This window comes from Scyliorhinus canicula, chromosome 21 (genome assembly GCF_902713615.1).
Source record: "Scyliorhinus canicula chromosome 21, sScyCan1.1, whole genome shotgun sequence".
Classification (NCBI taxonomy): domain Eukaryota; kingdom Metazoa; phylum Chordata; class Chondrichthyes; order Carcharhiniformes; family Scyliorhinidae; genus Scyliorhinus; species Scyliorhinus canicula.
Window position 1 is genome coordinate 67,707,752 of NC_052166.1, and position 27,787 is coordinate 67,735,538.

The following is a 27,787-nucleotide window of genomic DNA, read 5'->3' on the forward strand; positions in this document are numbered from 1 at the left end:
AGCGACAGAGCGCTGAATTATATCGAGAAAGTGCAGACACTGAAGGAGGGAAAGAAGGAGAGACAGAACGAGAGAGAAGAGGGGAATCAGACAAAGTCATGAAGAGAGAGTGAGATGTCCGGAGGGAAAGGAAGACAGCCAGCAAGAGGAGCAAGAGTAACAGGGTAGTTGTTATGGGGGACTTTAACTTTCCAAATATTGACTGGAAATACTATAGTTCGAGTACTATAGATGGGTCAGTTTTTGTGCAGTGTGTGCAGGAGGGTTTTCTGACACAGTATTTAGACAGGCCAACAAGGGGTGAGGCCACATTGGATTTGGTACTGGGTAATGAACCCGGCCAGGTGTTAGATTTAGATGTAGGTGAGCACTTTGGTGATAGTGATCACAATTCCGTTAGGTTTACTTTAGTGATGGGCAGGGATAGGTATATACCGCAAGGCAAGAATTATAGCTGGGGGAAAGGCAATTATGATGCTATTCGGCAAGATTTAGGATGTATAGGATGGGGAAGGAAACTGCAGGGGATGGGTACAATCGAAATGTGGAGCTTTTTCAAGGAACAGCTACTGCGTGTCCTTGATAAGTATGTACCTGTCAGGCAGGGGGGAAGTTGTCGAGCAAGGGAACCGTGGTTTACTAAGGAAGTTGAAGCATTGTCAAGAGGAAAAAGAAAGCTTATGTTAGGATGAGACATGAAGGCTCAGTTAGGGCACTTGAGAGTTACAAGTTAGCCAGGAAGGACCTAAAGGGAGAGTTAAGAAGAGCGAGGAGAGGACACGAAAAGTCATTGGCAGATAGGATCAAAGAAAACCCTGAGGCTTTCTATAGGTATATCAGGAACAAAAGAATGACTAGAGTAAGATTAGGGCCAATCAAGGATAGTAGTGGAAAGTTGTGTATGGAATCAGAGGAGATAGGGGAAGCGTTAAATGGATATTTTTCGTCAGTGTTTACACTGGAGAAAGACAATGTTGTCGAGGAGAATACTTAGGTACAGTCGACCAGGTTAGATGGGATTGAGGTTCACAAGGAGGAGGTGTTAGCAATTTTGGAAAGTGTAAAAATAGATAAGTCCCCTGGGCCAGATGGGATTTATCCTAGGATTCTCTGGGAAGCCAGGGAGGAGATTGCAGAGCCTTTGTCCTTGATCTTTATGTCGTCTTTGTCGACAGGAATAGTGCCGGAAGACTGGAGGATAGCAAATGTTGTCCCTTGTTCAAGAAGGGGAGTAGAGACAACCCTGGTAATTATAGACCTGTGAGCCTTACTTCGGTTGTGGGTAAAATGTTGGAAAAGGTTATAAGATATAGGGTTTATAATCATCTTGAAAAGAACAAGTTGATTAGCGATACTCAACACGGTTTTGTGAAGGGTAGGTCATGCCTCACAAACTTTATTGAGTTTTTTGAGAAGGTGACCAAACAGGTGGATGAGGGTAAAGCGGTTGATGTGGTGTATATGGATTTCAGTAAGGAGTTTGATAAGGTTCCCCACGGTAGGCTATTGCAGAAAATATGGAAGTATGGGATTGAAGGTGATTTAGCGGTTTGGATCAGTAATTGGCTAGCTGAAAGAAGACAGAGGGTGGTGGTTGATGGCAAATGTTCATCCTGGAGTTCAGTTACTAGTGGTGTACCGCAAGGATCTGTTTTGGGGCCACTGCTGTTTGTCATTTTTATAAATGACCTGGAAGAGGGTGTAGAAGGATGGGTTAGTAAATTTGCAGATGACACGAAGGTCGGTGGAGTTGTGGATAGTGCTGAAGGATGTTATAGGTTACAGAGGGACATAGATAAGCTGCAGAGCTGGGCTGAGAGGTGGCAGATGGAGTTTAATGTGGAAAAGTGTGAGGTGGTTCACTTTGGAAGGAGTAACAGGAATGCAGAGTACTGGGCTAATGGCAAGATTCTTGGTAGTGTAGATGAACAGAGAGATCTCGGCATCCAGGTACATAAATCCCTGAAAGTTGCCACCCAGGTTAATAGGGCTGTTAAGAAGGCATTAGGTGTGCTAGCCTTTATCAGTAGGGGGATTGAGTTTTGGAGCCACGAGGTCATGCTGCAGCTGTACAAAACTCTGGTGCGGCCGCACTTGGAGTACTGCGTGCAGTTCTGGTCACCACATTATAGGAAGGATGTGGAAGCTTTGGAAAGGGTTCAGAGGAGATTTACTAGGATGTTGCCTGGTATGGAGGGAAGATCTTACGAGGAAAGGCTTAGGGACTTGAGGTTGTTTTCGTTAGAGAGGGGAAGGCTGAGAGATGACTTAATAGAGACATATAAGATAGTCAGAGGGTTAGATAGGGTGGACAGTGAGAGTCTTTTTCCTCGGATGGTGATGACCAACACGAGGGGACATAGCTTTAAATTGAGGGGTGGTAGATATAGGACAGATGTTAGAGGCAGTTTCTTTACTCAGAGAGTAGTAGGGGTGTGGAACGCCCTGCCTGCAACAGTAGTAGACTCTCCAAATTTAAGGGCATTTAAGTGGTCACTGGATAGACATAGGGATGAAAATGGAATAGTGTAGGTCAGAGAGGCTTCAGATGGTTTCACAGGTCGGGGTAACATTGAGGGCCGAAGGGCCCGTACTGTGTTGTAATGTTCTATGTTCTATGATGTGACCATCAATTCACTCGAGACACGATAGGAAGTAAACTGTGGTTTTAATAGATTTACAACTGAGCCTGCCTGCGACCAGAAGAACTGAGGGCAGGCTCACAAGGCTGCAGCGCTTTATACTTCCGGTAGTGGGAGGAGCCATGGGCGGAGCCGAGGGTGGAGCCCTGTACAAGCTCCTCATCTCCCCCTGTGGGCAGAGCCGCGCAACGGCTCACAGACAGAGCCCACAGGGACACAATGCTATACAGTGTGAATTACATGAAGTACATTCACCACAAGACAGGAAGATTGAGACATAGGCAGAGGGGCAACCAGAATGAGAGAAACTGAGAAACGACAGGCAGAAAGGGAAAGGTACAGAGAAAGAAAAGAGAGAACGATGCAGGGCGAGGACAAAAGGATGGAAACGCAAAATAGACGAGGAGATAAAAAGGGCGCGGGGGCAGCATGAACGAACATAACTAGCTTGGCAACAGAGAACATCCAGACATCGACATTTTTAATGTTTTTAAAATATTTTTTGTTGGAAAGATTTTAACGCTCCCCCCCCTGGTGCCCCCCCAGCCCCCCCCCTCTCCCCCCCCCCCCCCCCCCCGTGCCCCCCCAGCACCCCCCCCCCCCCCCCCCATCGATGTATTTCTTGGCACTCTAACCAGACTCTGCCTGTGTGATGTTCAGAGGGTTTAGTGATGAGTGAGAGACCAGGCTCGGCAGACAGGTCCAGACCATCAGAAACCTGGGAGCTCCAATCTCACCCCGTGCGTAAGCAGATCAGACAAACCGCACTGAGACTGAAAAGTTTGCAACTCAGAACTTTTTTTGTTTCCCGGAACAAATCCCACAGCATCGGTGGGACAACAGTGACACCATCTGTCGGAAATGTGACTTGCGAGAGAGTGAACCACACGTGGAAAATTGCCATTGTGAGGATCCGGGAAACTCACATTTAGAAAACGCAATCACAGCTGAAGCATCAGGTCACAGGTCAGCTGACAGCTCGTCAACTCCAAATCCGAAGATTCTGGGTTCAGGTCCACTCCAGAAATGTGAGCAAAAAGCCGAGATTGACACGCACAACGCAGCACTGAGTCCTGGAGTGCCGCACTGTCAGAGGGTCAGTACTGAGGGAGTGCCGCACTGTCAGAGGGTCAGTACTGAGGGAGTGCCGCACTGTCAGAGGGTCAGTACTGAGGGAGTGCTGCACTGTCAGAGGGTCAGTACTGAGGGAGTGCTGCACTGTTAGAGGGTCAGTACTGAGGGAGTGCCGCACTGTCAGAGGGTCAGTACTGAGGGAGTGCTGCACTGTCAGAGGGTCAGTACTGAGGGAGTGCTGCACTGTCAGAGGGTCAGTACTGAGGGAGTGCCGCACTGTCAGAGGGTCAGTACTGAGGGAGTGCCGCACTGTCAGAGGGTCAGTACTGAGGGAGTGCTGCACTGTCAGAGGGTCAGTACTGAGGGAGTGCTGCACTGTCAGAGGGTCAGTACTGAGGGAGTGCTGCACTGTCAGAGGGTCAGTACTGAGGGAGTGCCGCACTGTCAGAGGGTCAGTACTGAGGGAGTGCCGCACTGTCAGACGGTCAGTACTGAGGGAGTGCCGCACTGTCAGAGGGTCAGTACTGAGGGAGTGCCGCACTGTCAAAGGGTCAGTACTGAGGGAGTGCTGCACTGTCAGAGGGTCAGTACTGAGGGAGTGCCGCACTGTCAGAGGGTCAGTACTGAGGGAGTGCCGCACTGTCAGAGGGTCAGTACTGAGGGAGTGCCGCACTGTCAGAGGGTCAGTACTGAGGGAGTGCCGCACTGTCAGAGGGTCAGTACTGAGGGAGTTCTGCACTGTCAGAGGGTCCGTACTGAGGGAGTGCCGCACTGTCAGAGGGTCAGTACTGAGGGAGTGCCGCACTGTCAGAGGGTCAGTACTGAGGGAGTGCTGCACTGTCAGAGGGTCAGTACTGAGGGAGTGCCGCACTGTCAGAGGGTCAGTACTGAGGGAGTGCCGCACTGTCAGAGGGTCAGTACTGAGGGAGTGCTGCACTGTCAGAGGGTCAGTACTGAGGGAGTGCTGCACTGTCAGAGGGTCAGTACTGAGGGAGTGCTGCACTGTCAGAGGGTCAGTACTGAGGGAGTGCCGCACTGTCAGAGGGTCAGTACTGAGGGAGTGCCGCACTGTCAGACGGTCAGTACTGAGGGAGTGCCGCACTGTCAGAGGGTCAGTACTGAGGGAGTGCCGCACTGTCAAAGGGTCAGTACTGAGGGAGTGCTGCACTGTCAGAGGGTCAGTACTGAGGGAGTGCCGCACTGTCAGAGGGTCAGTACTGAGGGAGTGCCGCACTGTCAGAGGGTCAGTACTGAGGGAGTGCCGCACTGTCAGAGGGTCAGTACTGAGGGAGTGCCGCACTGTCAGAGGGTCAGTACTGAGGGAGTTCTGCACTGTCAGAGGGTCAGTACTGAGGGAGTGCCGCACTGTCAGAGGGTCAGTACTGAGGGAGTGCCGCACTGTCAGAGGGTCAGTACTGAGGGAGTACTGCACTGTCAGAGGGTCAGTACTGAGGGAGTGCCGCACTGTCAGAGGGTCAGTACTGAGGGAGTGCTGCATTGTCAGAGGGTCAGTACTGAGGGAGTGCCGCACTGTCAGAGGGTCAGTAATGAGGGAGTGCCGCACTGTCAGAGGGTCAGAACTGAGGGAGTGATGCACTGTCAGAGGGTCAGTACTGAGGGAGTGCCGCACTGTCGGAGGGTCAGTACTGAGGGAGTGCCGCACTGTCGGAGGGTCAGTACTGAGGGAATGCTGCACTGTCGGAGGGTCAGTACTGAGGGAGTGCTGCACTGTCAGAGGGTCAGTACTGAGGGAGGGCCGCACTGTCAGAGGGTCAGTACTGAGGGAGTGCTGCACTGTCAGAGGGTCAGTACTGAGGGAGTGCCGCACTGTCAGAGGGTCAGTACTGAGGGAGTGCCGCACTGTCAGAGGGTCAGTACTGAGGGAGTGCCGCACTGTCAGAGGGTCAGTACTGAGGGAGTGCCGCACTGTCAGAGGGTCAGTACTGAGGGAGTGCCGCACTGTCAGAGGGTCAGTACTGAGGGAGTGCTGCACTGTCAGAGGGTCAGTACTGAGGGAGTGCTGCACTGTCAGAGGGTCAGTACTGAGGGAGTGCTGCACTGTCAGAGGGTCAGTACTGAGGGAGTGCCGCACTGTCAGAGGGTCAGTACTGAGGGAGTGCCGCACTGTCAGACGGTCAGTACTGAGGGAGTGCCGCACTGTCAGAGGGTCAGTACTGAGGGAGTGCCGCACTGTCAAAGGGTCAGTACTGAGGGAGTGCTGCACTGTCAGAGGGTCAGTACTGAGGGAGTGCCGCACTGTCAGAGGGTCAGTACTGAGGGAGCGCCGCACTGTCAGAGGGTCAGTACTGAGGGAGTGCCGCACTGTCAGAGGGTCAGTACTGAGGGAGTGCCGCACTGTCAGAGGGTCAGTACTGAGGGAGTTCTGCACTGTCAGAGGGTCAGTACTGAGGGAGTGCCGCACTGTCAGAGGGTCAGTACTGAGGGAGTGCCGCACTGTCGGAGGGTCAGTACTGAGGGAGTGCCGCACTGTCGGAGGGTCAGTACTGAGGGAATGCTGCACTGTCGGAGGGTCAGTACTGAGGGAGTGCTGCACTGTCAGAGGGTCAGTACTGAGGGAGGGCCGCACTGTCAGAGGGTCAGTACTGAGGGAGTGCTGCACTGTCAGAGGGTCAGTACTGAGGGAGTGCCGCACTGTCAGAGGGTCAGTACTGAGGGAGTGCCGCACTGTCAGAGGGTCAGTACTGAGGGAGTGCCGCACTGTCAGAGGGTCAGTACTGAGGGAGTGCCGCACTGTCAGAGGGTCAGTACTGAGGGAGTGCCGCACTGTCAGAGGGTCAGTACTGAGGGAGTGCTGCACTGTCAGAGGGTCAGTACTGAGGGAGTGCTGCACTGTCAGAGGGTCAGTACTGAGGGAGTGCTGCACTGTCAGAGGGTCAGTACTGAGGGAGTGCCGCACTGTCAGAGGGTCAGTACTGAGGGAGTGCCGCACTGTCAGACGGTCAGTACTGAGGGAGTGCCGCACTGTCAGAGGGTCAGTACTGAGGGAGTGCCGCACTGTCAAAGGGTCAGTACTGAGGGAGTGCTGCACTGTCAGAGGGTCAGTACTGAGGGAGTGCCGCACTGTCAGAGGGTCAGTACTGAGGGAGCGCCGCACTGTCAGAGGGTCAGTACTGAGGGAGTGCCGCACTGTCAGAGGGTCAGTACTGAGGGAGTGCCGCACTGTCAGAGGGTCAGTACTGAGGGAGTTCTGCACTGTCAGAGGGTCAGTACTGAGGGAGTGCCGCACTGTCAGAGGGTCAGTACTGAGGGAGTGCCGCACTGTCAGAGGGTCAGTACTGAGGGAGTGCCGCACTGTCAGAGGGTCAGTACTGAGGGAGTGCCGCACTGTCAGAGGGTCAGTACTGAGGGAGCGCTGCACTGTCAGAGAGTCAGTACTGAGGGAGTGCCGCACTGTCAGAGGGTCAGTACTGAGGGAGCGCTGCACTGTCAGAGGGTCAGTACTGAGGGAGTGCCGCACTGTCAGAGGGTCAGTACTGAGGGAGTGCTGCACTGTCAGAGGGTCAGTACTGAGGGAGTGCCGCAGTGTCAGAGGGTCAGTACTGAGGGAGTGCTGCACTGTCAGGGGGTCAGTACTGAGAGAGTGCTGCACTATCAGAGGGTTGGTACTGAGGGAGTGCTGCACTGTCAGAGGGTCAGTACTGAGGTAGTGCTGCACTGTCAGAGGGTCAGTACTGAGGGAGTACTGCACTGTCAGAGGGTCAGTACTGAGGGGGTGCCGCACTGTCAGAGGGTCAGTACTGAGGGAGTGCTGCATTGTCAGAGGGTCAGTACTGAGGGAGTGCCGCACTGTCAGAGGGTCAGTAATGAGGGAGTGCCGCACTGTCAGAGGGTCAGAACTGAGGGAGTGATGCACTGTCAGAGGGTCAGTACTGAGGGAGTGCCGCACTGTCGGAGGGTCAGTACTGAGGGAGTGCCGCACTGTCAGAGGGTCAGCACTGAGGGAATGCTGCACTGTCGGAGGGTCAGTACTGAGGGAGTGCTGCACTGTCAGAGGGTCAGTACTGAGGGAGGGCCGCACTGTCAGAGGGTCAGTACTGAGGGAGTGCTGCACTGTCAGAGGGTCAGTACTGAGGGAGTGCCGCACTGTCAGAGGGTCAGTACTGAGGGAGTGCCGCACTGTCAGAGGGTCAGTACTGAGGGAGTGCCGCACTGTCAGAGGGTCAGTACTGAGGGAGTGCTGCACTGTCAGAGGGTCAGTACTGAGGGAGTGCTGCACTGTCAGAGGGTCAGTACTGAGGGAGTGCTGCACTGTCAGAGGGTCAGTACTGAGGGAGTGCCACACTGTCAGAGGGTCAGTACTGAGGGAGTGCCGCACTGACAGAGGGTCAGTACTGAGGGAGTGCCGCACTGTCAGAGGGTCAGTACTGAGGGAGTGCCGCACTGTCAGAGGGTCAGTACTGAGGGAGTGCTGCACTGTCAGAGGGTCAGTACTGAGGGAGTGCTGCACTGTCAGAGGGTCAGTACTGAGGGAGTGCTGCACTGTCAGAGGGTCAGTACTGAGGGAGTGCCACACTGTCAGAGGGTCAGTACTGAGGGAGTGCCGCACTGACAGAGGGTCAGTACTGAGGGAGTGCCGTACTGTCAGAGGGTCAGTACTGAGGGAGTGCCGCACTGTCAGAGGGTCAGTACTGAGGGAGTGCTGCACTGTCAGAGGGTCAGTACTGAGGGAGCGCTACACTGTCAGAGGGTCAGTACTGAGGGAGTGCTGCACTGTCAGAGAGTCAGTACCTGGAAGATAGGAGCAGGAGGAGGCCTTTTGGCCCTTCGAACCTGCTCTGCCATTCATCACGGTCATGGCTGATCATCCAACTCAATAGCCTAATCCTGCTGTTTCCCCATAGCCTTTGATCCCATTCTCCCCAAGTGCTATATCAAGCCGCCTCTTGAATATATTCAATGTTTTAGCATCAACTACTTCCTGTGGTAATGAATTCCACAGGCTCACCACTCTTTGTGTGAAGAAATGTCTCCTTATCTCCGTCCAAAATGGTTTACCCTGAATCCTCAGGCTGGGACCCCTGGTTCTGGACACACCCATCATTGGTAACTTCTTTCCTGCATCTACCCTGTCTAGTCGCGTTAGAATTTTATAAGCCTCCATGAGATCCCCCTCATTCTTCTGAACGCCAGCGAGGACAATCCCAACCAAGTCAATCTCTCCTCATATGTCAGTCCAGCCATCCCTGGAATCAGTCTGGTAAACCTTCAGCTGCTCTCCCTCGAAAGCAAGAACATCCTTCCTCAGAGAAGGAGACCGAAACTGCACATAATATTCTAATATTCTACGTGTGGCCTCACCAAGGCCCTGTACAATTGCAACAACACATCCCTACTCCTGTACTGGAAACCTCTCGCAATGAAGGCCAACATACCATTAGCCTTCTTTACCGCCTGCTGCACCTGCATGCTGACCTTCAGCGACTGGTGCACAAGGACACCCAGGTCCCACTGCACACTCCCCTCTCCCAATTTACAACCATTCAGGTAGTAATCTGCCTTCCTGTTTTTGCTTCTAAAGTGAATAACCTCACACTTATCCAAATGATACTGCATCTGTCATTGATTTGCCCACTCGCCCAACCTGTCCAGATCTTGCTGTAGGATCCCTGCATCCTCGTCACAATTCACCCTCCCACCTAATTTGGTATCATCTGCAAACTTTGAGATATTACATTTTGTTCCCTCATCCAAATCATTAATATATATTGTGAATAGCTGGGGTCCCAGCACCGATCCCTGTGGTACCCCGCTGGTTACTGCCTGCCAATTTGAAAAGGACCCATTAATCCCTACCCTTTGTTTCCTCTCTGCCAACCAGTTTTCTATCCACCTCAATACATTTCCCCCAATCCCATGCGCTTTAACTTTGCACAATAATCTCTTATGCGGAACTTTGTCAAACGGCTTCTGAAAGTACAAATATACCACATCGACTGGCTCCCCCTTGTCAACTGTACTGGTTACATCTTCAAAGAATTCCAACAGATTTGTCAAGCATGATTTTCCCTTCATAAATCCATGCTGACTCTGACTGACCCTGCCACTGCTTTCTAAATGTTCCGCTATGAAGTCCTTGATAATGGATTCATGCATTTCCCCACTACCAATGTTAGGCTTCCTGGTCTATAATTCCCTGTTTTCTGTCTCCCTCCCTTTTTGAATATCGGAGTGACATTAGCTACCCTCCAATCTGCAGGGATATTTCCAGAGTCTATAGAATCCCGGAAGATGACCACCAATACGCCCACTATTTCCAGAGCCACCTCCTTAAACACTCTGGGATGCAGATTCTCAAGCCCTGGGGATTTATCCACCTTCAATCTCATCAGTTTTCCCAGCAACATTTCTCTACTAATGTTGATCTCCCTCAGTTCTTCCCTCTCACTAAACCTTTCATTTCATTGAATTTCAATGAATTTTCATTTCATTTCATTTCATTCTCCAACATTTTTGGGTTCTGATTTGTGTCCTAATTGTGAAGACAGAACTAAAGTATGTATTCAATTGCTCAGCCATTTCTTTGTCCCTTATTATGCATTCTCCTGTTTCTGTCTGTAGGGGGTCTACATTTCTCTTTACCAATCTCTTTCTCTTCTCCTATCTATAGAAACTCTTAGTGTCAGTCTTTATGTTCCCTGCAAGCTTCCTTTCATACTGCACTTTCCCCTTCTTAATCAGTACATTGGTCCTTCTTTGCTGAATCTAAACTGCCCCCAATCCTCAGACCTATTATTTTCTTGGGCAATATGTATGCTTCTTCCTTGGATTGGATACTATTCCTAATTTCCTTTGTAAGCCATGGATTTGCCCTCTTACCCATTTTGCTTTTGTGCCAGACAGGAATGAACAGTTGCTGTAGTTCCTCCATGCGTTCCTTGAATGTTTGTCATTGTCTATCCACTGTCATCCCTTTAAGTAACTCTCCCCAATCTATTAAGGCCAACACATGCCTCATATTGTCATAGTTCCCTTTATTGATATTCAGCACCCTAGTCTCCAAATCAACTATTTCACTCTCCACCTTGATAAAATAGTCTATCATGTTATGGTCGCTCATCCCTAAGGGGTCTCGTACAGCCAGATTGGCAATGATTCCCTTCTCATTACACAGTACCCAGTCTAAGATGGCCTGCTCTCTAGTTGGCTCCTCCACATATTGGTCAAGAAAACCATCCCGTATACACTCCAGGAATTCCTCCTCTACGGCATTGAGGCTAATTTGATTTGCCCAATCTATGTGCAGATTCACCTGAGGAAGGAGCAGTGCTCCGAAAGCTAGTGATTCGAAACAAACGTGTTGGACTTTAACCTGGTGTTGTAAGACTTCTTACTGTGCTCACCCCAGTCCAACGCCGGCATCTCCACATCAGATTAAAATCGCCCATGATCACCGATATTCCCTTGTTACATGCATCTCTAATTTCCTGTTTAATGCCATTCCCAACCTCACCACTGCAGTTTGGGGGTCTATATGTGACACCCAATGATGTTTTTTGCCCCTTGATATTTCTCAACTCTACCCAAACATACTCCACATTGTCAGAGCTAATATTCCTTTCTCACTATTGTGTTCATTTCCTCTTTAACCAGCAGTGCCACACCACCACATTTTCCTTTCTGCCTGTCATTCCTAAATACTGAGAACCCTGGGACATTCAGTTCCCATCCCTGGTCACCCTGCAGCCATGTCTCTGTAATCCCAATTATATCAGACCCATTTGTATCTATCTGCGTGATTAGTTCATCCACTTTATTGCAAATGCTCCGTGCATTAAGGCACAGAGCCTTTAAGTTTGCCTTTTTCACAATGTTTGTCTTGCTCCCAATATTTTTCTCTGCTGCCCTGTTTGAATTTTGTCCTTGGTTTCTCCACCTATCACTTTTCTTATTCACTTTTCTACCTTTTGTTTTTGTCCTTGCTCCCTCTGTCTCTGACCCCTTGCCTAGGTCCCCATCCCCCGGCACATTAGTTTAAAACCTCCCCAACTGCGCTAGCAAACAATCCCCCCTCGGACATTGAGGGTGACATTGGGGGTGAGGGTGACGGCAGGGGTGACAGTGGGGGTGACAGTGGGGGTGACGGCGGAGGTGACTGTTGGGGGGGGGGTGGTGGGGGTGATGGTGGAGATGACGGTGGAGATGACGATGTGGGTGACGGCGGGGGTAATAATGGGGGTGACGGTGGAGCTGACGGTGGGGGGGGGGGGATGACAGTGGTGGTGACGGTGGAGATGACGGTGGGGTGACGGTGTGGGTGACGGTGGGAGTAATAATGTGGGAGCAGGTGTGGATGACGGTGGAGATGACGGTGGAGGTGCAGCTTGAGGATTCAGAGTTTGGTGTCTAGGGTTCAGAGTTCTGATTTTGGGGGTTCAGTGATTGGGGTTTCAGTGATTGGGAGTTCACAGGTAAGGGTTTAGGGTTTGGTGTTCAGAGTCTAGGGTTCAAGAATTTGGGGTTCAGAATTTGGGGTTCAGGGTCTAGGGTTCAAGAGATTGGGGGTCCAGAGTTTTGGGGTTCAGAGGTTCTGAGTTTGGGTTTATGGGGTTTATGAGTTTAGGGGTTCAGCGTTTGGGGTTCAGGGATTGAGAGTTTGAGAATTCAGAGTTGGGAATTTAGGGGGTTAAGCGGTTGTGGATCTAGGGGTTCAGAGTTTGTGGATCTAGGGGTTCAGACTTTGGGGATTTAGGGGATCACAGTTTGAGGATTTAGGGGGTCAGAGTTTGGGGATTTAGGGGGTCAGAGTTTGGGGAATTAGGGGGGTCAGACTTTGAGGATTTAGGGGGTCAGTGTTGGGGGATTTCGGGGGGTCAGAGTTTGGGGACTCAGGGGGTCATAGTTGGGGGATTTAGGGGGGGTCAGAGTTTGGGAATTTGGGGGGTCAGAGTTTGGGGATTTTGGGGGGTCAGATTTTTGGGATTTGGGGGGGTCAGAGTTTGCGGATTTAGGGGGTCAGAGTTTGGGGATTTAGGGGGGTCAGAGTTTGGGAATTTGGGGGGGTCAGAGTTTGAGGATTTAGGGGGTCAGAGTTTGGGGATATAGGGGGTCAGAGTTTGTGGATTTAGGGGGTCAGAGTTTGGGGATTTAGGAGGGGGGGTCTGAGTTTGGGGATTTAGGGGGTCAGAGTTTGGGGAGTTAGGGGGTCAGAGTTGTGGATTTAGGGGGGGTCAGAGTTTGAGGATTTAGGGGGGTCAGAGTTTGGGGATTTAGGGTGTCAGAGTTTGGGGATTTAGGAGGGGGGTCTGAGTTTGGGGATTTAGGTCGTCAGAGTTTGGGGATTTAGGGGGGGTCAGAGTTTGGGGATTTAGGGGGTCAGAGTTTGGGGATTTAGGGGGTCAGAGTTTGGGGATTTAGGGGGTCAGAGTTTGGGGATTTAGGGGGGGGTCTGAGTTTGGGCATTTAGGGGGGGTCAAAGTTTGGGAACTTAGGGGGGGTCAGAGTTTGAGGATTTAGGGGGTCAGAGTTTGGGGATTTAGGGGGGGTCAGAGTTTGGGGATTTAGGGGGTCAGAGTTTGGGGATTTAGGGGGTCAGAGTTTGGGGACTTAGGGGGGTCAGAGTTTGAGGATTTAGGGGGTCAGAGATTGGGGATTGAAAGGGGGTCAGAGATTGGGGATTTAGGGGGTGTCAGAGTTGTGGATTTAGGGGGGTCAGAGTTTGGGGAAATAGGGGGTCATAGTTGGGGGATTTAGGGGGGGTCTGAGTTTGGGGATTTAGGGGGTCAGAGTTTGAGGATTTAGGGGGTCAGAGTTTGGGGATTTAGGGGGGGTCAGAGTTTGGGGATTTAGGGGGTCAGAGTTTGGGGATTTAGGGGGTCAGAGTTTGGGGATTTAGGGGGTCAGAGTTTGGGGACTTAGGGGGGGTCAGAGTTTGGGGATTTAGGGGGTCAGAGTTTGGGGATTTAGGGGGTCAGAGTTTGGGGACTTAGGGGGGGTCAGAGTTTGGGGACTTAGGGGGGGTCAGAGTTTGAGGATTTAGGGGGTCAGAGATTGGGGATTGAAAGGGGGTCAGAGATTGGGGATTTAGGGGGTGTCAGAGTTGTGGATTTAGGGGGGTCAGAGTTTGGGGAAATAGGGGGTCATAGTTGGGGGATTTAGGGGGGGTCAGAGTTTGAGGATTTAGGGGGTCAGAGTTTGGGGATTTAGGGGGGGTCAGAGTTTGGGGATTTAGGGGGTCAGAGTTTGGGGATTTAGGGGGTCAGAGTTTGGGGACTTAGGGGGGGTCAGAGTTTGGGGATTTAGGGGGTCAGAGTTTGGGGATTTAGGGGGTCAGAGTTTGGGGATTTAGGGGGGGTCAGAGTTTGGGGATTTAGGGGGTCAGAGTTTGGGGATTTAGGGGGTCAGAGTTTGGGGATTTAGGGGGTCAGAGTTTGGGGACTTAGGGGGGGTCAGAGTTTGAGGATTTAGGGGGTCAGAGATTGGGGATTGAAAGGGGGTCAGAGTTTGGGGATTTAGGGGGTGTCAGAGTTGTGGATTTAGGGGGGTCAGAGTTTGGGGAAATAGGGGGTCATAGTTGGGGGATTTAGGGGGGGTCTGAGTTTGGGGATTTATGGGGGGGTCTGAGTTTGGGAATTTACGGGGGTCAGAGCTGTGGATTTAGGGGGGTCAGAGTTTGGGGATATAGGGGGGGTCAGAGTTTGGGGACTTAGGGGGTCAGAGTTTGAGGATTTAGGGGGTCAGAGTTTGAGGATTTAGGGGGTCAGAGTTTGGGGATTTAGGGGGTCAGAGTTTGAGGATTTATGGGGTCAGAGTTTGGGGATTTAGGGGGTCATAGTTGGAGGATTTTAGGGGGTCAGAGTTTGAGGATTTAGGGGGTCAGAGTTTCGGGATTTAGGGGGTCAGAGTTTGGGGATTTAGGGGGTCAGAGTTTGGGGATTTAGGGGGTTCGGAGTTTGGGGATTTAGGGGGTCTGAGTTTGGGGATTTGGGGGGGGTCAGAGTTGTGGGTTTAGGGGGGTCAGAGTTTGGGGATTTAGGGGGGTCAGAGTTTGGGGATTTAGGGGGGTCAGACATTGGGGATTTAGGGGGGTCAGAGATTGGGGATTTAGGGGTCCAGAGTTTGGGGATTTAGGGGGGGTCAGAGTTGTGGATTTAGTGGGGTCAGAGTTTGGGGAAATAGGGGGGATCAGAGTTTGGGGATTTAGGGGGGGTCATAGTTGGGGGATTTAGGAGGGGTCTGAGTTTGGGGATTTATGGGGGGGTCTGAGTTTGGGGATTTATGGGGGGTCAGAGCTGTGGATTTAGGGGGGTCAGAGTTTGGGGATTTAGGGGGGGTCAGAGTTTGGGGACTTAGGGGGTCAGAGTTTAAGGATTTAGGGGGTCATAGTTGGGGGATTTAGGGGGTCAGAGTTTCGGGATTTAGGGGGTCAGAGATTGGGGATATAGGGGGGGTCAGAGTTTGGGGATTTAGGGGGGGCAGAGTTTGGGGATGGGGGGTCAGAGTTTGGGCATTTAGAGGGTCAGAGTTTGGGGATTTAGAGGGTCAGAGTTTGGGGATTTAAGTGGTTAAGCGTTTGGGAATTTGGGGGGGGTCAGAGTTTGGGGATTTAGGGGGTCAGAGTTTGGGGATTTAGAGGGTCAGGGTTTGGGGATTTAGGGGGTCAGAGTTTGGGGATTTAGGGGGGGGTCAGAGTTTGGGGATTTAGGGGGGTCAGAGATTGGGGATTGAAAGGGGGTCAGAGATTTGGGATTTAGGGGGGTCAGAGTTTGGGGATTTAGGGGGTCAGGAGTTTGTGGGAAATAGGGGGTCATAGTTGGGGATTTAGGGGGGTGCTGAGATTGGGAATTTTACGGGGGTCAGCAGCTGTGGATTCTTAGGGGGGTCAGAGCTGTGGATTTAGGGGGGTCAGAGTTTGGGGATACTAAGGGGGTCAGGAGTTTGAGGATTTAGGGGGTCAGAGTTTGAGGATTTAGTGGGTCAGAGTTTAGGGATTAGGGGGTCAGAGTTTTTGAGGATTTAGGGGGTCCGAGTTTGGGATTTAGGGGGGGTCAGAGTTTGGGGACTTAGGGCGGGTCAGAGTTTGAGGATTTTAGGGGGTCAAGAGTTTGAGGATTTAGGGGGTCAGAGTTTTCGGGATTTAGGGGGTACAGAGAATTGGGGTATAGAGGGGTCAGGAGTTTGTGATTTTAGGGGGGTCAGAGTTTGGGGATTTAGGGAGGTCAGAGTTGGGGAATTTAGGGGGTCAGAGTTTGGGGATTTAGGGGGTCAGAGTTTGGGGATTTAGAGGGTCAGGGTTTGGGGATTTAGGGAGTCAGAGTTTGGGAATTTGGGGGGTCAGAGTTTGGGGATTTAGGGGGTCAGAGTTTGGGGATTTAGAGGGTCAGAGATTGGGGATTGAAAGGGGGTCAGAGATTTGGGATTTAGGGGGGGTCAGAGTTGTGGATTTAGGGGGGTCAGAGTTTGGGGAAATAGTGGGTCATAGTTGGGGGATTTAGGGGGGTCTGAGATTGGGAATTTACGGGGGGTCAGAGCTGTGGATTTAGGGGGGTCAGAGCTGTGGATTTAGGGGGGTCAGAGTTTGGGGATATAAGGGGGGTCAGAGTTTGAGGATTTAGGGGGTCAGAGTTTGAGGATTTAGGGGGTCAGAGTTTAGGGATTTAGGGGGTCAGAGTTTGAGGATTTAGGGGGTCAGAGTTTGGGGATTTAGGGGGGGTCAGAGTTTGGGGACTTAGGGCGGGTCAGAGTTTGAGGATTTAGGGGGTCAGAGTTTGAGGATTTAGGGGGTCAGAGTTTCGGGATTTAGGGGGTCAGAGATTGGGGATATAGGGGGTCAGAGTTTGTGGATTAGGGGGTCAGAGTTTGGGGATTTAGGGAGGTCAGAGTTGGGGATTAGGGGGTCGGAGTTTGGGGATTTAGGGGGTCAGAGTTTGGGAATTTGGGGGGTCAGAGTTTGGGGATTTAGGGGGTCAGAGTTTGGGGATTTAGAGGGTCAGGGTTTGGGGATTTAGGGAGTCAGAGTTTGGGGATTTAGGGGGTCAGAGTTTGGGGATTTAGGGGGGGCAGAGTTTGGGGATGGGGGGGGTCAGAGTTTGGCATTTAGAGGGTCAGAGTTTGGGGATTTAAGGGGTTAAGCGTTTGGGAATTTGGGGGGTCAGAGTTTGGGGATTTAGGGGGTCAGAGTTTGGGGATTTAGAGGGTTCAGGGTTTGGGGATTTAGGGGGTCAGAGTTTGGGGAATTTAGGGGGTCAGAGTTTGGGGATTTAGGGGGTTTGGTGTTTGGGGATTTAGGGGGTCAGAGATGGGGATTTAGGGGTTCAGAGTTTGGGGATTTAGGGGTTCAGAGTTGGGGATTTAGGGGGGCAGAGTTTGGGGATTTAGGGGGTCAGAGTTTGGAGGTTTAGGGGGTCAGAGTTTGGGGATTTAGGAGGGCAGAGTTTGGGGATGGGGGGTCAGAGTTTGGGCATTTAGAGGGTCAGAGTTTGGGGATTTAGGGGGTCAGAGATGGGGATTTAGGGGGTCAGAGTTTGGGGATTTAGAGGGTCAGAGTTTGGGGATTTAGGGGGTCAGAGATGGGGATTTAGGGGTTCAGAGTTTGGGGATTTAGGGGGTCAGAGTTTGGGGATTTTAGGGAGGTCAGAGTTGGGGATTTAGGGGGTTCGGAGTTTGGAGATTTAGGGGGGGTCTGAGTTTGGGGATTTAGGGGGTCAGAGTTGTGGGTTTAGGGGGGTCAGAGTTTGGGGATTTAGGGGGTCAGAATTTGGGGATTTAGGGAGGTCAGAGTTGGGGATTAAGGGGGTTCGGAGTTTGGAGATTTAGGGGGGGTCTGAGTTTGGGGATTTAGGGGGTCAGAGTTGTGGGTTTAGGGGGGGTCAGAGTTTGGGGATTTAGGGGGGTCAGAGTTTGAGGATTTAGGGTGTCAGAGTTTGGGGATTTAGAGGGGGGGGTCAGAGTTGTGGATTTAGGGGGGGTCAGAGTTTGAGGATTTCGGGGGGGGTGTCTGAGTTTGGGCATTTAGGGGGGTCAAAGTTTGGGAACTTAGGGGGGGTCAGAGTTTGAGGATTTAGGGGGTCATAGTTGGGGGATTTAATGGAGGTCTGAGTTTGGGGATTTAGGGGGTCAGAGTTTGGGGATTTACGGGGGGTCAGAGCTGTGGATTTAGGGGGGTCAGAGTTTGGGGATTTAGGGAGGTCAGAGTTGGGGATTTAGGGGATTCGGAGTTTGGAGATTTAGGGGGGGTCTGAGTTTGGGGATTTAGGGGGTCAGAGTTGTGGGTTTAGGGGGGGTCAGAGTTTGGGGATTTAGGGGGGTCAGAGTTTGGGGATATAGGGGGGGTCAGAGTTTGGGGACTTAGGGGGTCAGAGTTTGAGGATTTAGGGTGTCAGAGTTTGGGGATTTAGGGGGTCAGAGTTTGGGGATTTAGGGAGGTCAGAGTTGGGGATTTAGGGGGTTCGGAGTTTGGAGATTTAGGGGGGGGTCTGAGTTTGGGGATTTAGGGGGTCAGAGTTGTGGGTTTAGGGGGGGTCAGAGTTTGGGGATTTAGGGGGGTCAGAGTTTGGGGATTTAGGGGGGTCAGAGTTTGGGGATATAGGGGGGGTCAGAGTTTGGGGACTTAGGGGGTCAGAGTTTGAGGATTTCGGGTGTCAGAGTTTGGGGATTTAGGAGGGGGGTCTGAGTTTGGGGATTTAGGGGGTCAGAGTTTGGGGATTTAGAGGGGGGGTCAGAGTTTGAGGATTTAGGTGGGTTGTCTGAGTTTGGGCATTTAGGGGGGGTCAACGTTTGGGAACTTAGGAGGGGTCAGAGTTTGAGGATTTATGGGGTCAGAGTTTGTGGATTTAGGGGGTCATAGTTGGGGGATTTAGGGGGTCAGAGTTTGGGGATTTAGAGGGACAGAGTTTGGGGATATAGGGGGTCAGAGTTTGAGGATTTAGGGGGTCATAGTTGGGGGATTTAGGGGGGTCTGAGTTTGGGGACTTAGGGGGGGTCAGAGTTTGAGGATTTAGGGGGTCAGAGTTTGGGGATTTAGGGGGTCAGAGTTTGAGGATTTAGGGGGTCATAGTTGGGGGATTTAGGGGGTCAGAGTTTGGGGATTTACGGGGGGTCAGAGTTTGGGGATTTAGGGGGGTCAGAGTTTGGGGATTTAGGGGGGTCAGAGTTTGGGGATATAGGGGGGTCGGAGTTTGGGGACTTAGGGGGTCAGAGTTTGAGGATTTAGGGGGTCATAGTTGGGGATTTAGGGGGGTCAGAGTTTGGGGACTTAGGGGGGGTCAGAGTTTGGAGGATTTAGGGGGTCAGAGTTTGGGGATTTAGGGGGTCAGAGTTTGAGGATTTTAGGGGGTCATAGTTGGGGGATTAGGGGGTCAGAGTTTGAGGATTAGGGGGGTCAGAGTTTGCGGATTTGGGGGTCAGAGTTGGGGATTTAGGGGGTCAGAGTTTGGGGAATAGGGGGTCAGAGTTTGGGGAATAGGGGGTCAGAGTGGGGGCATTTAGGGGGTTCAGAGTTGAGGATTTAGGGGGTCAGAGTTTGGGGATTTAGGGTGTCAGGTTTTGGGGATTTAGGGGGTTAGAGTTTGGGGATTAGGGGGTCAGAGTTTGGGGATTTAGGGAGGTCAGAATAGGGGATCTAGGGGGTTTGGAGTTTGGGGATTTAGGGGGTTGGTGTTTGGGGATTTAGGGGGTCAGAGTTTGGGGATTAGGGGGTCAGAGTTTGGGGATTTAGGGGGGTCAGAGTTTTGGGGATTTAGAGGGACAGAGTTGGGGATATAGGGGGTCAGAGTTTGAGGATTTCGGGGGTCATAGTTGGGGGATTTAGGGGGGGTCTGAGTTTGGGGATTTAGGGGGGTCAGAGTTTGGGGATTTAGAGGGACAGAGTTTGGGGATATAGGGGGTCAGAGTTTGAGGATTTCGGGGGTCATAGTTGGGGGATTTAGGGGGGGTCTGAGTTTGGGGATTTACGGGGGGTCAGAGCTGTGGATTTAGGGGGGTCAGAGTTTGGTGATATAGGGGGGGTCAGAGTTTTGGGGACTTAGGGGGTCAGAGTTGGGGATTTAGGGGGTCAGAGTTGAGGATTTAGGGGGTCATAGTTGGGGGATTTAGGGGGGTCAGCGTTTGGGGACTTAGGGTGAGTCAGAGTTTGAGGATTTAGGGGGTTCAGAGTTTGGGGATTTAGGGGGTCAGAGTTTGAGGATTAGGGGGTCATAGTTGGGGGATTTAGGGGGTCAGAGTTTGAGGATTTAGGGGGGTCAGAGTTGAGGATTTTGGGGGGGGGTCAGAGTTTGGGGATTTAGGGGGTCAGAGTTTGGGGATTTAGGGGGTCATAGTTGGGGGATTTAGGGGGTCAGAGTTTGAGGATTTAGGGGGGTCAGAGTTTGAGGATTTTGGGGGGTCAGAGTTTGGGGATTTAGGGGGTCAGAGTTTGGGGATTTAGGGGGTCAGAGTTTGGGGAATAGGGGGTCAGAGTTGGGGGATTTAGGGGGTTCAGAGTTGAGGATTTAGGGGGTCAGAGTTTGGGGATTTAGGGTGTCAGGGTTTGGGGATTTAGGGGGTCAGAGTTTGGGGATTTAGGGTGTCAGGGTTTGGGGATATAGGGGGTCAGAGTTTGAGGATTTAGGGGGTCATAGTTGGGGGATTTAGGGGTGTCAGAGTTGTGGATTTAGGGGGGTCAGAGTTTGGGGATATAGGGGGTCAGAGTTTGAGGATTTAGGGGGTCAGAGTTTGAGGATTTAGGGGGTCAGAGTTTGAGGATTTAGGGGGTCAGAGTTTGGGAATTTAGGGGGTCAGAGTTTGGGGATTTAGGGGGTCAGAGTTTGAGGATTTAAGGGGTCATAGTTGGGGTATTTAGGGGTCGTCAGAATTTGGGGACTTAGGGGGGGTCAGAGTTTGAGGATTTGTGGGGGTCAGAGTTTGGGGATTTAGGGGGTCAGAGTTTGGAGATTTAGGGTGTCAGAGTTTGGGGATATAGGGGGGGTCAGAGCTGTGGATTTAGGGGGGTCAGTGTTTGGTGATATAGGGGGTCATAGTTGGGGGATTTAGGGGGGTCAGAGATTGGGGAATTTAGGGGGGTCAGAGTTTGGGGAGTTGGGGGGGTCAGAGTTTGAGGATTTAGGGGGTCAGAGTTTGAGGATTTAGGGGGTCAGAGTTTGGGGATTTAGGGGGTCAGAGTTTGAGGATTTAGGGGGTCAGAATTTGGGAATTTAGGGGGTCAGAGTTTGGGGATTTAGGGGGTCAGAGTTTGGGGATTTAGGGGGTCATAGTTGGGGGATTTAGGGGGGTCAGAGTTTGGGGACTTAGGGGGGGTCAGAGTTTGAGGATTTGGGGGGTCAGAGTTTGAGGATTTTGGGGGGTCAGAGTTTGAGGATTTAGGGGGTAAGAGTTTGGGGGGTTAGGGGTCAGAGTTTGGGGATTTAGGGGGTCAGAGTTTGATGATTTAGGGGTCAGAGTTTGGGGATTTAGGGGGTCAGAGTTTGGGGATTTAGGGGGTCAGAGTTTGGGGATTTAGGGGGTCAGAGTTTGGGGATTTAGGGGGTCAGAGTTTGGGGATTTAGGTGGGTCAGAGTTTGGGGATTTAGGGGGTCAGAGTTTGGGGATTTAGGGGGTCAGAGTTTGGGGATTTAGGGGGTCAGAGTTTGGGGATTTAGTGTGTGTCAGAGTTTGGGGATTTAGGGGGTCAGAGTTTGGGGGGTCAGAGTTTGGGGATTTAGGGGGTCAGAGTTTGGGGGGTCAGAGTTTGGGATTTAGGGGGTCAGAGTTTGGGGATTTAGGGGGGGTCAGAGTTTGGGGATTTAGGGGGTCAGAGTTTGGGGGGTCAGAGTTTGGGGATTTAGGGGGTCAGAGTTTGGGGATTTAGGGGGGGTCAGAGTTTGGGGATTTAGGGGGTCAGAGTTTGGGGATTTAGGGGGTCAGAGTTTGGGGATTTAGGGGGTCAGAGTTTGGGGATTTAGGGGGTCAGAGTTTGGGGATTTAGGGGGTCAGAGTTTGGGGATTTAGGGGGTCAGAGTTTGGGGATATAGGGGGGGTCAGAGTTGGGGATTGAGGGGAGGTCAGAGTCCCGGGGTTCAGGGTTGAGTGTTTGGGGGCTCAGTGTTTGGGGTTCAGGGCTTGGGAATTCAGAGTTGGGGTTCTGTGTGTGGGGTTCAGAATTTGGGGGTTTCAGTATTTGGGGTTGAATGGTTTGTGGTTCAGGGGCTTGAGAGATGGGTTTCTGAATTTGGAGTTCAGGGGTTCACAGTTGGCATTTGGGGGGATCAGAGTTGGGATTTAGGGGTCAGAGTTTGGGATTTAGGGGTTCAGAGTTGGGATTTGGAGGTCCAGGGGTCAGTGTGACTTGTGACCAGCCTCTCTTTCCCCGGGGGGGAATATTATCCGCCGGGGAACCAAGAAGCCGGAACCTTCCTCCCGGGGCCGCCGGATGTGCCTCCGCCCGGCGGCATTTAGACACCGCGCTTCCGGTGGTGGAGGTGAGTTTGGTGCAGCGGTGTTCCCCCCCCCCCCCCCCCCCCATACCCCCACCCCCCATCTCAAAAAGTTCGCACCGTTAATACCCCCCCACCCCACTGCTCGCACGATGTTCAGATTGCTGGGCTGGGCTGGGCTGGGCTGGGCTCTGCTGGGCTGGGATGGCCTCTGCTGGGCTGGGATGGCCTCTGCTGGGATAAGCTCTGCTAGGTTGGGCTCTGCTGGGTTGGGTTCTGCTGGGTTGGGTTCTGCTGGGATGGGCTGGGCTGGACTGACCTCATTTCCTCGGGGAGGGGGTGCTCCAATGTTTACCCCTCTGCAGCTCCTCCTCCTCTGCTCCTTACCGCCCTGAACCTTTATGGAAGGTCAGACAGTTGTTTCTGGTGACTCTGCAGCTGCTGTGCTTTGTAAAGTCAGCCAGGGGCTTGGAGATCTCCTGAAAACTAAGGTGTAACTAACTCTGGCAGGGAGGACCAGGGCTCCACGATCTTGGGTCACAAATCGAAGTGACATTTCAGGAGCTGGTTCTTTTCCCAGAAAATAGTGAACTTGAGGAACAAGCCAGTGTGCGGAGAAGACTAATCCACTGAACTCCTTCCGGTGGAAAGAGGTTACTGGCTGAGGCAAGAGATCACCTTGTATCAAAGATATTCCTCAATGCTCAAACCTCCTCCTCGACTCATTTTAACCATGTACAGTTGAGGGGGGATTATTGCTGCTAAATGTCCTATCTTTGTATCGGTTGTCCTGCCTCGCCCACAGATGATGCATGGTGGAGTGGGGAGTGGATATTGTAATACTCAAGGTATCTGGCCCAAGTATGGGGTGAGCTGGTTGCATCGGAATCTTTTCCTACCAGGCACGCTCTATGTTTCTAAATTGCTCCCTTGAATGTGTATCTTGCTCTCAATTGCTCATGTTGCTCTCAGTTGCTCATGTTGCTCCCTGTTTCAGCTCCACAGAGGATGTGCTTTAAGTTAGCTGCATCTCAGTGAAAGTGGGAAAGCTATGCCTTACCTGCATGGATTCCGCCGCATCATCTTCGAGTATCAGCCGTTGGTTGATGAAATTCTCAGGGTCGCAGGGTTACATGAGGCAAGCAGAGGGGCCAGCGATGGAAGCTCAGGCAGGTGAGAGAGACAAATTCACCAGTAACTTTATGCCTGTGGGGGTTTGGGGAAGGGGCTTTCTGATCATTTACAATCACCACATGGATTCCAGAACAGTAATGTGGCCTGAGGGCAATTAGCAATGGGCAATAAGGGCCTGCTGGACCAAGTAACTGTCAAATCCTATTCATTAACTTTTCAAAAGAAAAGATCCAGTAACTCCATGTTCTCTCGGCACCAGTCTGTCCTAAACTTCATTAAACCTTTCACAACTCCATTTCCTTCAAATAATTCTCCTCGTTGGCTCTGGAGAACATTGCACTGTTGGAGGGCCAGTACTGAGGGAGTGCCGCACTGTCAGAGGGCCAGTACTGAGGGAGTGCCGCACTGTCAGAGGGTCAGTACTGAGGGAGTGCCGCACTGTCAGAGGGTCAGTACTGAGGGAGTGCCGCACTGTCAGAGGGCCAGTACTGAGGGAGTGCCGCACTGTCAGAGAGTCAGTACTGAGGGAGTGCCGCACTGTCCGAGGGTCAGTACTGAGGGAGTGCTGCACTGTCAGAGGGTCAGTACTGAGGGAGTGCCGCACTGTCAGAGGGTCAGTACTGAGGGAGTGCTGCACTGTCAGAGGGTCAGTACTGAGGGAGTGCTGCACTGTCAGAGGGTCAGTACTGAGGGAGTGCTGCACTGTCAGAGGGTCAGTACTGAGGGAGTGCCGCACTGTCAGAGGGTCAGTACTGAGGGAGTGCTGCACTGTCAGAGGGTCAGTACTGAGGGAATGCTGCACTGTCAGAGGGTCAGTACTGAGGGAGTGCCGTACTGTCAGAGGGTCAGTACTGAGGGAGTGCTGCACTGTCAGAGGGTCAGTACTGAGGGTGCTGCACTGTCAGAGGGTCAGTACTGAGGGAGTGCTGCACTGTCAGAGGGTCAGTACTGAGGGAGTGCCGCACTGTTGGGAAGGAGGATATTGAATATTCTGAACCCTATACCGAACTGATGGATTGAAGGGTGGATCAGTTATGATTGTATTGAATGGTGGAACATGCCTAACGGCCTGAATGGCCTCCTGTCCCCTCGGCCCGCAATTAGGGAGTCGAGGTGAGCTTCAGTATCTGACATCAGAGAGACACAGACCCTGTCCAGGTATCTGTAGGTTGTTTGAGATTGACTCTGACTGCCAGCTCCTGTTAATGTTTGTCTGGTTGCAGTGAGGGCCCTGTGAGTGCACCAGACCCCCGAGCTCTGCTGGAACTGCTGGAGAGAGAGTCACAATCCGACTTCTACCAAGAAGCTGCCAGTTACTCACTGTTGAAAGTGTCTGAGGCTGGACTGGTCAGTGCTGCCGAGAAGCTACTGCTGCATGGAGCTGACCTCAACTTCGAAGGTTTGTATCATCGGGGGGGTGGGGAAGGTTTGTATCATCGGGGGGGGGGGGGGCAAGGGGAAGGTTTGTATCATCGGGGGGGGGGGGGGGGAGGTTTGTATCATCGGGGGGCAGGGGAAGGTCTGTATCATCAGGCGGGGGGGTGGGGAAGGTTTGTATCATCAGGCGGGGGGGGGTGGGGAAGGTTTGTATCATCAGGCGGGGGGGCGGGGAAGGTTTGTATCATCAGGCGGGGGGTGGTGGGGAAGGTTTGTATCATCGGGGCGGGGAGGAGGGGAAGGTTTGTATCATCGGGGGGGGGGGGGGGGGGGGGGGGGGAGTGCAGCTCATTGACTCTGTTTCTTTGCACAGAATTACCCAGACTGTAGATAACGCAATCAGGCCATTTAACCCAACTGCTCCTCATTAGTATTTCTGCTGCCTGCAAGCCTCCTGCCCACCCTCCTGTCCTCAACCCATCCTATCAACATGTCCCTCTGCACAAGAGCAAAATACCGTGGAAGCTGGAAATCTGATTGATAACAAAAAAAAGGTGCAGGTCTGGCAGTGTCTGTGGAGAGAAAATTAAAATTAATGTTTCACGTTCGATAACCTTTCATTGGGACAGTTCTAATGAAGATTATGAACCAGGTTTGGGGGGCAGCACGGTGGCCTAGTGGTTAGCACAACCGCGTCACGGCGCTGAGGTCCCAGGTTCGAATCCCGGCCCTGGGTCACTGTCTGTGTGGAGTTTGCACATTCTCCCCGTGTCTGCGTGGGTTTCGCCCCCACAACCCAAAAAAAAAATGTGCAGAGTAAGTGGATTGGCCATACTAAATTGCCCCTTAATTGGAAAAAAATAATTGGGTAATCTAAATTAAAAAAAAAAAAAAAAAAATGAACCAGGTTTGATCCCGACCCCGGATCACTGTCCGTGTGGAGTTTGCACATTTTCCCTGTGTCGACTATCTCTGTCTAGGTGGGGTACGCTGGGTGAGCTGTGTGTCGACTGGCTCTGTCTGGGTGGGGTACGCTGGGTGAGCTGTGTGTTGTTGACTGGCTCTGTCTGGGTGGGGTACGCTGGGTGAGCTGTGTGTTGTTGACTGGCTCTGTCTGGTGATGTACACTGGGTGAGCTGTGCGTTGTTGACTGGCTCTGTCTGGGTGGGGTACGCTGGGTGAGCTGTGTGTTGACTGGCTCTGTCTGGGTGGGGTACACTGGGTGAGCTGTGCGTTGTTGACTGGTTCTGGTGGTGTACACTGGGTGAGCTGTGTGTTGTTGACTAGCTCTGTTTGGTGAGGTACACTAGGTGAGCTGTGTGTTGACTAGCTCTGTTTGGTGAGGTACACTAGGTGAGCTGTGTGTTGACTAGCTCTGTCTGGGTGGTGTATACTTGGTGAGCTGTGTGTTGACTGGCTCTGTCTGGGTGGTGTACACTAGGTGAGCTGTGCGTTGACTGGCTCTGTCTGGGTGGGGTACGCTGGGTGAGCTGTGTGTTGTTGACTGGCTCTGTCTGGTGGGGTACGCTGGGTGAGCTGTGTGTTGTTGACTGGCTCTGTCTGGTGGGGTACGCTGGGTGAGCTGTGTTGTTGACTAGCTCTGTCTGGTGGGGTACGCTGGGTGAGCTGTGTGTTGTTGACTGGCTCTGTCTGGGTGGTGTATACTAGGTGAGCTGTGTGTTGACTGGCTCTGTCTGGGTGGTGTATACTAGGTGAGCTGTGTGTTGTTGACTGGCTCTGTCTGGTGGTGTACACTAGGTGAGCTGTGTGTTGACTGGCTCTGTCTGGGTGGTGTATACTAGGTGAGCTGTGTGTTGACTGGCTCTGTCTGGGTGGTGTATACTAGGTGAGCTGTGCGTTGACTGGCTCTGTCTGGGTGGTGTATACTAGGTGAGCTGTGTGTTGACTGGCTCTGTCTGGTGGGGTACACTGGGTGAGCTGTGCGTTGACTGGCTCTGTCTGGTGGGGTACACTGGGTGAGCTGTGCGTTGACTGGCTCTGTCTGGGTGGTGTATACTAGGTGAGCTGTGTGTTGACTGGCTCTGTCTGGTGGTGTACACTAGGTGAGCTGTGTGTTGTTGACTGGCTCTGTCTAGTGGTGTATACAGTACTAGGTGAGCTGTGCGTTGTTGACTGGTTCTGTCTGGTGGTGTACACTAGGTGAACTGTGCGTTGTTGACTGGTTCTGTCTGGTGGGTCTCCTCCAGCAATGATGTGACTGTGTTGTCTTCTCCGTAGATCCTGTCACATATTACACAGCCTTGCATGTGGCAGTCTTGCGCAATCAGCCCGATGTGGTGGAACTGCTCGTTCGGCATGGAGCGGACATCAACAAGAGGGACCGGGTAAGAAAGGCCTTAGGAACTGCTCTGAATTCAATTCTAAACTATCCAAGCACATCACTGCCTGGGTTCACTTTTGCACCTCACAGGCAGCCTCACCCATAAGGCAGCTGGCACTCCCAGTGCAGTACAGAAATGATGAGCTGGATTCTCCGCCCCGCCGCGCCACTTTTCTGCCTCGACCCGCCGGCGGGATTCTCCGTTACCTCGGCCGGTGGGGCAGCCCCGCGCCGTCGGGAAACTCCCGGACGCCGGAGAATCCCGCCCAATATCTTTCAGCGGCGATACTAAACCTGGTCTCTGACTGTTGTCTGGGCTGAACATTAAAGATCCCATTAATGGCCATTATTTGATGGAAGGGCGAGGAAGTTCTCCCCAATATTTGTCCCTCAATCAATGCCTAAAAAAAGACCAAGCATGATCTGATTGAATGGCAGAGCAGGCTCGAAGGGCTGAATTGCCCACTTCTGCTCCTTGTTCCTATGTAAAAAAGCTGGAACCGGAACATTCAACATATACTTGACATTGTGGAAGGGCAGGAAGCTGGGAAAAGATAGCTCCGTTCATTAAGGATGACAATACAATAGTGAGAGTTGACCTTAATTGTACAGGTCAAGACGCAGAATCAGTATGGATAGAGATGAAAAATAGCAAACGTAAGAAGTCACTCGTGGGAGTACTTGAGAGTGACTGAAGTTGTTCTAGTCAAAGAAAATGATAATATAGAGGATAAAAGTGATGTAAAGAAACCAGTATGCTTCTACTACCATAAGACAGGGCATATGAAAGCAAATTGTCGGGTGTTGGACGGTAAACCAGTGGCAGTAACAAGGATGCTTTAGAAAAGTTTGTA

The 27,787-nt window shown here is 52.0% G+C and overlaps 1 protein-coding gene across 3 annotated transcripts; it reads left to right on the plus strand.

Moving 5' to 3' along the window:
• Window positions 1-36: 36 nt before the first annotated feature.
• Window positions 37-27,054, plus strand: asb6 (ankyrin repeat and SOCS box containing 6). 3 transcript variants are annotated; one of them, XM_038782520.1, is made up of 4 exons: window positions 37-164; window positions 23,079-23,254; window positions 24,439-24,614; window positions 26,831-27,054. In XM_038782520.1, exons 2-4 carry the CDS (start codon window positions 23,133-23,135, stop codon window positions 27,037-27,039), a joined length of 507 nt encoding a protein of 168 aa, XP_038638448.1. In that variant the 5' UTR covers window positions 37-164; window positions 23,079-23,132; the 3' UTR covers window positions 27,040-27,054. The 3 variants fall into 3 exon arrangements, with proteins under 3 accessions (XP_038638448.1, XP_038638447.1, XP_038638449.1); XM_038782519.1 differs by lacking the exon at window positions 37-164 and adding an exon at window positions 22,069-22,126; XM_038782521.1 differs by lacking the exon at window positions 37-164 and adding an exon at window positions 22,383-22,747.
• Window positions 27,055-27,787: the final 733 nt, after the last annotated feature.

Bases quoted from the DNA above. Each gene is read 5' to 3' on its own strand.
- asb6 (XM_038782520.1), top strand. From the start codon at position 23,133: ATGCCTTACCTGCATGGATTCCGCCGCATCATCTTCGAGTATCAGCCG. The intron at 23,255-24,438 runs GTGAGAGAGACA...GTCTGGTTGCAG, and splicing joins AGCGATGGAAGCTCAGGCAG to TGAGGGCCCTGTGAGTGCAC. The intron at 24,615-26,830 runs GTTTGTATCATC...TCTTCTCCGTAG, and splicing joins AGCTGACCTCAACTTCGAAG to ATCCTGTCACATATTACACA.